Source organism: Myotis nattereri, assembly GCF_964212035.1.
Source record: "Myotis nattereri genome assembly, chromosome: 15".
Taxonomy (NCBI): domain Eukaryota; kingdom Metazoa; phylum Chordata; class Mammalia; order Chiroptera; family Vespertilionidae; genus Myotis; species Myotis nattereri.
This window is the reverse complement of record NC_138090.1, coordinates 50,569,137-50,579,624: the sequence shown is the minus strand read 5'-3', so window position 1 is coordinate 50,579,624 and position 10,488 is coordinate 50,569,137. Positions and strand designations below refer to the sequence as shown.

The 10,488-nt window shown below is 51.5% G+C and overlaps 1 protein-coding gene across 1 annotated transcript; it reads left to right on the top strand.

The window, feature by feature from the left end:
- Positions 1-2,627: 2,627 nt before the first annotated feature.
- On the top strand, positions 2,628-6,995 carry LOC308530663 (kallikrein-7-like; the record flags this gene model as incomplete). The annotated part of the gene is made up of 5 exons (XM_081107359.1): positions 2,628-2,700; positions 3,108-3,297; positions 3,508-3,755; positions 4,590-4,729; positions 6,840-6,995. 5 exons carry the CDS (start codon positions 2,628-2,630, stop codon positions 6,993-6,995), a joined length of 807 nt encoding a protein of 268 aa, XP_080963485.1.
- Between the last annotated feature and the right edge of the window lie 3,493 nt (positions 6,996-10,488).

Here is a 10,488-nt window from a genome sequence, read left to right as displayed (position 1 = left end):
TGCTAGAAAATTCTAGGCCTCCCTCCTCTTCTCACCTGCCCATCACTCTGCCCAAGACTCACAGCTCCCGAGTAGCTACATGAATCTGTTAGGTCGGAGAGAGCCCAGGTTCGGATGCGTGCAGGCATGTGATGAGATAATGAACTTCCCCTGGAATTTCTCACAGATCAACGTGCCAGACACAGATACCAGCTTCTTCTCCCTGAATTCACATACCCCCACACAGATAAGATAAGAACTTCGTCCTGAATATTCCGCCCACTCCCCTGCAGCTGAGACTTTCTCAGTTGAATGTCATGATGATCCCTGCGGTGCAGACTTCCTCAGTTCAGGCCCCCCGCGCCCCCCCCTCACCAAACACCTGAATAAAAAGATCCCCCTCCCTCCCTGGAGGCGCGACATTCACTGGCCCCACCTTTTGGGTCAGTGGGTCTCGCCCGAGAACGCAAATAAACTTCTCCTTTTTCTTTCTGATTCACTCGGTTCTCTTGGTTCTCTTCGCCGCTTTTCTGGGCCACCTCACAGAATCCATCTACCACCTCCTAGAAGATTTTGTTTGAATGTCCTCTTCACCTGGGGTCTTTCCAACCACCTTTCCCAACATTATAACTGTAGGGGTTGCTGAGATCAAAGGGAACTAATAATCCCCTAGGCCTCCTCAGGTCTTATTTTTCTCCATAGCACTCACTGCCACATAAAAAAAAACACCTATAAATGCAAAGTTCTTGCCCTGACAGGTTTGGCTCAGTGGATGGAGCGTCGGCCTGCGGACTGAAGGGTCTCAGGTTCGGTTCCTGCTAGGGGCATGTGCCTTGGTTGCGGGCGCATCCACAGTGGGAGGTGTGCAGGAGGCGGCTGGTCGATGTTTCTCTCTCATCGATGTTTCTGGCTCTCTGTCCCTCTCCCTTCCTCTCTGTAAAAGGTCAATAAAATATATTTAAAAAAAAAATGCGAAGTTCTTATTTCCTTATTTAAAGTCTCCACCCAATGAATGAGGGGCTTTGTGACTGAATTTTGCTGTTTTGAGGAAGGTGTGCCATCAGAGGCCAGAACAGGTTCTGTCTCACAGTCAATGCTGGGTAGATACTTCAGGAATGAATACAATGAGGAAAGATGAAAATGCAAAGAAATTCATCCCCCCATCATTGTAATGAAAGCGATTCAAAGGCACTTCAATGTTGAAGAGTGACATAAGTCAGAAGACAGCCATAGTGTAGAATAAAGGTAGCAGTAATCATTCTAAGAGAGGAAATTGTCCAAGACTTTTTAAATTTATTTTTAATTTGTTTGTTGTTGTTGTTAATTCTCACCCAAGGATATTTTTTCATTAATTTTTTGGAAGAGTAGAAGAGAGAGGGAAAGACAGAAACATCGATGTGAGAGAGACACTTTGATTGGTGTCTCTTGCAGGAGCCCCAATCAGGACCCAGGCTGGGGAGGATGCTGCAACCAATGTACATGCCCTTAACTAGAATTAAACGCAGGGCCCGTTGGTCTGCTGGCCAAAACGCTATCCACTGAGCAGCTAGGGCTCTTTAAGACTTCTTATAGAGTAAATAAAATGTCCCATTAGGTAATGTACAGACTTTTTTGTTAGAAATTCATACGATGTATGGATATCAAAGTATAATAAGTGAAAAACAGTGCATATTTAGTAGGTGGAGTTAGGAAAACCTTCCTTTAGATCCATACCCCAATATTAGGGTTGGGTTCAGGCTCACAGACACGTCTGGGATTCAGCCTGACAAGTTCCCACAAGCTGCTCAGAGTCACAGGATAAGGTCTAGGCCACCGCTGAGAGGGACTGAGGGCAAGAAAAGTGGCCACAGTGGAGGACCCAGGGCACAGTCCATCCTTGACTCCTGGACCTGCCCCTCAGCGCCAGTACCTGGTCACACCCTTCGTAGCTGCCGGGGGGATGGTGGACCTGGGACGTGCTGGGGCCAAGCCCCTGACCTGGCCTCAGGAATGTGGGTGGAGGTAGAGTGCGGGCATATGGGTTTAGCTGCCTCCAGGTTCCAGATAAGAGCAAATGCGGGTAAGGTGACCCCAGGGCTGGGTTCGCTGAACTCCAGGACCCTGAGAGTTGGAGTGGGGAGGGTGGCTATAAGAGGACCACTCTGCACAGGGCCGGACACGGTTGAATCCCAACCCAGACTGAAGACCAGACCAGACCAGACCAGACCAGACCCCCTGCAGGTGAGAGGAAATCCCATGTGGGGTGGGGCAGGTGCATCTGGACGGACAGCTCACTCTTGTTCTTGAGGGCAGAGCAATAGAGGCCCAATATCTGGTTGTGAGCAGGAGGGGCTGGAGGCCTTCAGTTTTGGGTCTTTTACCTAAAAGGAACTTGGGACATAGAATTAAAATGGGGAGGGAGAGAAAGCCCGATCATTAGGTGCTCTGCATGGAAGGCTGTCTCTGGCCTGGACTTGTGGATCTAGACTAGGGAGCAGGTGGGTGGAGACTGAGGCTCCTGGGTCTGAGGGTGGAACTGGGGGCTCCTTGGTCTGAGCAAAGAGAAGGGACCTGGAGACCATAATCCTGCTTCCTGAACTCTCTGTCTTTCCAGCCCCAGCACAGACGGCCCTTCCTCCGTGGCAGCCACAGAATCTCAGAGAGGACACATGGCAGTTCCCCGGCTCCCACCCATGCAGCTCCTACTGCTGTCCTTCGCCCTGGGATCTGCTGGACAAGCAGGTGAGGACCAGCCTGGGAGTCCTGCCCCTGCCCCTGGGCCTCACAGTCCCCCACCTCCCCTCTCCAGGCACCCTCTCTCCAAGGACCCCCTGAGTCAGGACCCTCCCCTGCAGCAGCCTCCTCCCATGGAGACCCGCCCCCTGGCCTGTGGCCCCTTTCTTCCTGCTCCCTCCTGACTCCTAGGCTCTTGGTGCCCTCCAGGCTGCTTCCCGCCCTCAGTGTCTGTCAGATGCTGCAGTTGTCTCCAGATCAGCTGCCTCCCTGGCTTCTCAGCAGGTTCCCTCCGTCTCTCTCCATCTCCCTCTGCAGCTGTCACTGCCCTGGGCTCTGTGTCTGGCTTTGTCCTTCTCCACGCCTCTCTGTCTGTCTCTCTCTCCATCACTGTCTCTGGGCATCCATCCCCTGAGGCCTGCTACCCATGCTTTTTCTTGGTCTCCATCCAGCCCAGGATACCAAGGAGAGGATCATTAATGGAGTTGTATGTCCAAGAGGGTCCCATCCCTGGCAGGTGGCCCTGTATGACAACAATTCGCTCGAATGTGCAGGCGTGCTGGTCAACCAGCAGTGGGTGCTCACCGTCGCCCACTGCCACCAGAGGTATGGGACGGGGGAGCCAGCGCCACTTCATGTCTCTCTCTGGGTCCTTCTCTTTCTCTCTCTCTCTCTCCCTGGGTCCTTCTCTTTCTCTCTCTCTCTCTCTCTCTCTCTCTCTCTCTCTCTCTCTCTCTCTCCCTCTCTCTCTCAGCTTCTGTCCTCTTAACTCAATCACAGTGTCTCCTTGTGATCATTACTTTTTTTTTTTTTAAGTGAGTATATTGTGCAAATGGGTAGTGATCTTCTGGTTGATGGAAATGCCCAGAGGATCAGGGCCACACAGTCCTTCATCCACCACCGGTATGACAACCACACCGATGATCATGACATCATGCTGGTGAAGCTGAGCAGTCCGGCCACGCTCTCGCCCACTGTGAGCACAATCGACCTACCGTCCAGCTGCAAAGACCCTGGGACAAGCTGTACTGTGTCTGGCTGGGGCGTCACCACCGGGGATAAAGGTGAGGCTGCCCCTGCGACCCCAGTCACCAAGGTCCCAGCTCCCTTCTTCCTTAGGCCGCAGACACAGGGGACAGACCCAAGGTTCCAGACATGCCCCCACCCCTCCCCAAACACCTCCGATCTCAGATCCAGGAAGCCAGACCACCAGGCAGCACCGTCAGATCAGGAAGCCTGACCTTTAGACATAGGTTCCCCCAGGACCCATCCCGCAGACCCAGGCGTTTAGAACCCCAGTCACCACCTCACGCAGAGCCAAGTGTTTAGGGTCCCAGATGCTTCCACCCTCAGAACCGGGAGTCTTGGCCTCCAGGCACCTTCTCCCTCAGATGAAAGGAGACCTGGTCCCCAGCCCCCTTCTACCCAGGAGGTGTCCCTCAATGCCAGCACCTCGTCCCTCCCTTGGTAGCTGCCATTAGGGAGGGTGGAGCTGGAACATGTGGGGGGCCAACTCCCTGGCCTGGCCTCAGGAATGAGGGGGGAGGTAGAGTGGGGGGATATGGGTTTAGCTGCCTCCAGGTTCCAGATCAGAGCAAATGCAGGGAAGGTAACCCCAGAGAATGGGTTCACCTGAACTCCAGGACCCTGAGAGTTGGAGCGGGGAGGGTGTGCTATAAGGGGTCCACTCTGCACAGTACGTTCAAACCCAGGTGTTCAGACACAGGTCCCTTCCTTCCGAAGACCCGGAAGTGCAAGAGATAGGACCCTTTTCATAACCATTGTATTGGGTCACCCAGCTCCTCCTCCTTCCATGCCCAGGGTCCCCATTCTTTTACATCAGCACCCACAGGTCCACAGAACCCAGGCTCTGACTGCCCCCCCCCCAACTTCTCCAGGAGCAAAAAAGTCATCAGAGCTCATGTGCTCGAATGTCAACCTCGTCTCCTACAAGAACTGCAAGCAGTTTTACCCAACCATTTTGAAAAAATACATGCTCTGTGCGGCTCACCCTGACGGGCTCTCCTACTGCTGCAAAGTGAGTCCCCTCCTCCCCTGTGTCCCCCTCCATCCAGTGTCCCGGGGCCTGACCCTGGTGCTGAGCCTTCCCTCACTCCTTACCAGCCCCACTTTCCTGGCTCTGTCTCCTCAGTTCTCTGCCCGGGTCAGGGTGGGAGCCCATGGGGGCCTGCGTGGCCTTGCGGGTGGGCACAAAGCTGAAGGATAGAAACTGGGGGTGGGAATGGGGCTGGGACTATGGGGAGGGCAGTGAGGTACTGGCTATGAGCACAAGCTTTAAGGGCACACCAAAAGCTCAGTGACCAGGAAATATCATATTCCCATGAACTATTTAAAAAATAATCCATGATGAGCAAAGCATCAGAATTTTCAACCAAAAAAGCAACCAGAATGGGCTGGATTTTCCATTTGCCATGGGGTTCCTTGTGGTACAGAACAACACTGTCGTTCAGTAATGATCGGTATTTATCTAAAACTGGAATACCGCCCTAGCGGGTTTGGCTCAGAGGATCAAGCATAGGCCTGCGGACTGAAGGGTCGCAGGTTTGATTCCAGTCAAAGGCCCATGCCCAAGAAGCAGGCTCCATCCCAAGTAGGGGACGTGCAGTAGGCAGCCACTCAATGGTTCTCTCTCATTGATGTTTCTATCGCTCCCTCCCTCTCATTTCTTTTCTGAAACAAAGAAAATTCTTTTTAAAAAAATTAAACTGGAATACCAGGTTCCTCATGGGTTTTTTCATATTAAATTTGATTTTTAAAATATGCCTTAAAATGTTCATTGCAATCACTGACATGTGCCTGAGGCTCAAGTCCTGCTTCTAAGTCTGTGTATCTGGTTCTAATTCTGAAGAAAGAAGGATCCTCTCCTCTTTGTTCTCCCTTCCTCATCTCCGTAGCCTCCTCTCTGACTCCCAGAACCAGCTCCCCTCACCTCTCCTCACACCTCATTTCTTTTTCTTTTTAATACTTTTATTGATTGCAGAGAGGAAGGGGGAGGGAGAGAGCGATAGACACAACAATGATGAGAGAGAATCATAGCTCTGCTGACTCCTGCACGCCCTCCACTGGGGATCGCGCCTGCAACCGAGGCATGTGCTCTTGACTGGAATTGAACGCAGGGCCCTTCGGTCGACAAGCAGACGCTCTATCCACTGAGCTAAGCAAGCTAGGTCCTCACACCTCATTTCATTTCCTGGTTCCCTCTGTGTTCTCTCTGTGTTGTGATAGCGCCCTCTCTCTCTCTCTCTCTCTCTCTCTCTCTCTCTCTCTCTCCTCCTCTTCCTCCCTCCCTCTACCCCTCCCTCTCTCCCCGACCTCAGTCAATTTCTTTTATTTTCTCCATCCCTGCCTCATTCCTTACCCCAAACATTCTGCTTGTCTGTCACCTTCATCCTTCCCTTTCTTCTTCTCTCCATCCTTCTCTCTCTCTCTCTTTCATCCTCTGCCTCTTTGTACCCCCACTATCTTGCTGACATCTGCACTCTCAGCTTTCAGGGGTGGTGAAATGATGTGTGTTAGGAAGAGAGGTGATGGGACAAGGTTGAATGTCCCAAAAATGTGGGGTTCGCCCTGGTCCCCCACTGAGGACCTGATTCATAATTCTGCAAACTGTGCAGGGACACAGAGTCGCAAAATCAGGACAGTTGGTTTAACACACCCGCACTTGGTTTAATGCACTCACTTTTCTTAAACTTCCTATATTTGAACCTGGTGGTCCGAACTTTTCTTTTGCATTAGAGCCTGTAAATTAGGGCATTGGTCCTGCAGCTGGTTTCCAGGACTACCCTGTCCCCCACCCCTGGGGAAGGCAATGTATAGGATTCCCTGGAGGTAATGCTTCCTCTCCCAGGGGCTTGACAAATAAATGGGGCTCTGACATCCTGCAAGTCCCACCCTCTCCCTGTGATTGACTAGGGCTCAAGCCAATGCCTTCCAAAAACCTGGTTGGTCCTCTCCTTGATAGCATTCATTCCTGCTCCGCCATTGGTCCGCAGAGACAATGAGTCTCTTCCCAGTGGCCAGGTGGAAGGCTGTGTTCTGGCGGGATAAAGGTCTGAGAAACCTGGTGTCTGTGGGACCTCATTGCTGATTATTTTGAAATCAAAGCTAATCTGCTCTCTCCCCTCCAGGGTGACTCCGGGAATCCGCTGATTTGCGAAGGTTCCCTGCAAGGCCTGGTGTCCTCCGGCTATTTCCCTTGTACTCCGCCCTTTGAGCCAGTGATATACACCCGCCTATGCATGTACCGCAAATGGGTGTATAAAACCATGAAAGCCAATTCCTAATCTCTCCATGCTTTCATCCTTTGTCCCTATGCCCTGAACAGGGCCTTCCCAGAAATAAAGACATCCCTGACTTGCAGCCGTATTTGACTTTATTATTTTCAAAGTCACATGAAACCGTCAACAACATTCTAATAAAAATTTGCAAAAACCTATGAGCTAAACATCAAACACAGAAACGTCAGTGCTGGTGAAGATGCGGGGAGACCCCGGCCATGGTCTCAGGGGAAGTGGAGAACAATTTTTATGACACAAGGTTAGGCAAGGTGAGTCCGCAGTCTCATTCATCGCTTTTGACCTAGGAATTGTGGTAAATCCAAAACGTGGGCAAGGTTTGAATTCATCACAACACTGTGGGGAGCTGGAAAGGCCATGACATACTCAGCCCTAGGGCGCCTTATGTGCCATGCCAGCTCAGCCTGGGTCAGTGACCCTGAGTGGGGGTGGTGAAAGGCTTAGAAAAGACAGACAAGAGAATGAAAGCTGGGTTTCGGTGGGATGCTGCCCTCTCGGGTGTTGAGAGACAGCATCAGTGCCTACATACCGTGTCTTTATTTTATAGCAGATGCCACGAGGCAATGTAAGGGCGTGGTCAAGATGTTTACAACATTCTTGTGGGTGTCAATCCCACTCAACTACATGCACCTGAACTCTGTCAAGCCCATACCACTTAGGCAAGTGGGGCCACGTGTTCGGACCATAGGTTCAAGCTCACAACTACTCCTGTTGGCTCTAATTGTGCTGGGAGGGCCCGGCCATCCAAGCTGGGACTTGCACGTGGCCATGAGAGGACTGTGCCCTCTCCTCAGTCCAAGGCTTGAACCTGTGCAGACACTGTTGCTGTGCCCCACACAACATTATCTGTCATAGCAAAACAGTGGAAATGCGGAATCTCTCCCGAATTATTCCATGGCTTATGTCAACACCAAACGGATGTAGGCCAGGAGACTAATGACGCTGTTCTGGATAATAATTATGCAGAACTGTGAGTGTCACATCAGAATGCATATGTTGTCTGTTGTTAAATGCAAAAAAAAAAAAAAAAAAAAGGAACAAAAATCATATATGTGTGCGATCTTCACCGTGTAAAAAGAAATAGTCGCAGAATAAGAGCATGTACCAAACTCTTGTGGACGGAGTCCTGGGTGCCTCTTTCCTTCTGTGTCCCTTTCTGTGCCCGTGCACCTCTACAACCTGAGCAATATGGTGGGGACCTCTGAGGAGCCATGGTTGGGGAGAGGAGACCTTCACAGAGGGAGGTGGGAAAGGAAAATGAAACCGATTTTGGAATCTCACCCTGCCTCCTGCTCCCACTGACACAGTGGCGTATTCCTCTACATTTTCCAGCCCTCAGTTTGTTAGGGAGAGAGAGAGGAGAGAGAGAGAGAGAGAGAGAGAGAGAGAGAGAGAGAGAGAGAAAGAAGAAGGAGAAGAAGAAGAAGAAGAAGAAGAAGAAGAAGAAGAAGAAGAAGAAGAAAAAGAAAAAGAAAATGAAGGAGGAGGAGGAAGAGGAGGAACGGAAAACAGTAATGCCTACTTCACAAGTTTGCAAAGGGATGTGAGAGCGGTTCTGAGCATGTCACAGATGAAAAACGAGGAGAGAGGGAGCAGGTTTTCAGAAAAGATGGCGCTGGCACATAGACAGGACAAAGGAATCCATCGAGGCCCTGCCACACTTGAGCACCCAGAGTTTGGAGGAAGAGAGAACAGTGGGAGCTAAAGCAGGGGTAGGTGGACTCCTATTCTCCATGTGTGCCTGGAAGGGGCCTCCAGAGGAGAGGAGGGAGGAGTCCCCTGTGTCTCAGAGCCTGGCAAGATCAGCAGGTTCTGGTACCCTGGGCTCCCTGGGCAATCACCACAGACCCTGCTGACTAAGGGTCTTCTCCAACCAGCTGTGATAGGCAGTTAGGCAGACATGAGCAGAGCAAGGACAATAAGCCAGGCACAGAAGGTCACCAGGGCTGACAGCACAGGTGCCTAGCAAGAGGCAAAATTGGGAAAACAAGGACCTCCCCCTCAGGATAACCCACCCCCAGGTCCCCCAGCACATGGCTGGTCATGTAGTTTTCCTCCCTGGGGATAACATCTAAGCCTCAGCTGTATTTCAGTTCCTGGCCCAGACAAACAGCAAAACTCAGACAAGTGTTGTCATGGCTACCTCAGGACCCCCTGCCCTGGCACTGACCAATCAGTGGAGACCACAACCCTGAAAGAACGAACCTGGAAAGCTGATGAATATTTTATTGAGACCCTCCCCTGAGACCTCCCAGAAGATTCCCACCTAAAAGAGGGAGAAAAGTCCCCTCCCTTCTGGGGAGCACGTCCCAGACATTCCCTCTCCCATCTTCTTCCCCTACAGGCGTGACTCTCCTAAATTCTAAGGGTTCCGATGAGAATGGCAACCAGGGGAGCAATGGGCAGTGTCAGGCTAACCCTCTGAGCCTGTCGCCAAGCCCCCCTTTGCCCTGACTTCCCAGTGAGCCAGAGCGGCCCAGCCTGGGCTCTCCTGTCACCTCCATGTTGTGCCCTTCCTTATGTCGCTGTCCTGGCTAGGCTTTTTTTGAGGCCAACAAATCCTTTGCTTGCTGTGCTGCACGTTGTCTCTTGATTAAATACTTTCCTTCAAGAAGCTAAGAACAGAGGTCTCCGCATCTCCCAGGTCACAGAAAATGTGAAAGCAAACGCTATCTCATTAGGTTATTGTTGGCATTTTTTTAAAAACCATATTTTATTGACTTTTCACAGAGAGGAAGGGAGAGGAAATGAGAGTTAGAAACATCGATGAGGAGAGAAACCAAGATGGTGGCATAGGTAAACACCAGAGATTGCTGCCTCGCACAACCACTTCAAAAATACAACTAAAAGACAGAATGGACATCACCCAGAACCACAGGAAGGCTGGCTAAGGGGAAATTCTACAACTAGGAGGAAAGAGAAAAGCATACCGAGACTCAGAGGAGGCGCAGTGAGGAAAATACAAAGGTGCGGATGTGCGTGCGGAGCGGGCTGGCGGCTGAGGGCACGGTTGTCTGTTTCAATCGGGAGGGAGTCTCAGGCTCTGAGCTCCAGTTTTGGGCAAGTCTCTGGGGACCCAGACTCAAACGGGAGAAGCGGTACTGTCTGGCATTGGTCGGAACTCGAGGCCAGCTTTCTCTCCAAGGTTTGCAGCGGTTGCTGTGACTCTGAGAGGCAGGGACTCTGAGAGGCAGAGCCTCTGGGGAAGGGACTGTGAGCAGCCATAACTGCTCGCTCTGCCCACTTGGTTGATCCTCTTGGACCCGCCCTGCCCAAGTCTTGCACAGAGGTATTTGCGGGATAGCCTCAGGCAAAGGCTAGATTAGCACCTCCCTAGAGGACAGAAGTTCTCCCACTGCAGACACAGCTGATTCTCACAGCCAGTTGGCCTGCAGGTCAAATCCCCCCCAGTATTACCTACAACAATCAAGGCTTAACTACAAAAAGACTGCGCACAAAGACCACAAGGGAGTGCACCTAG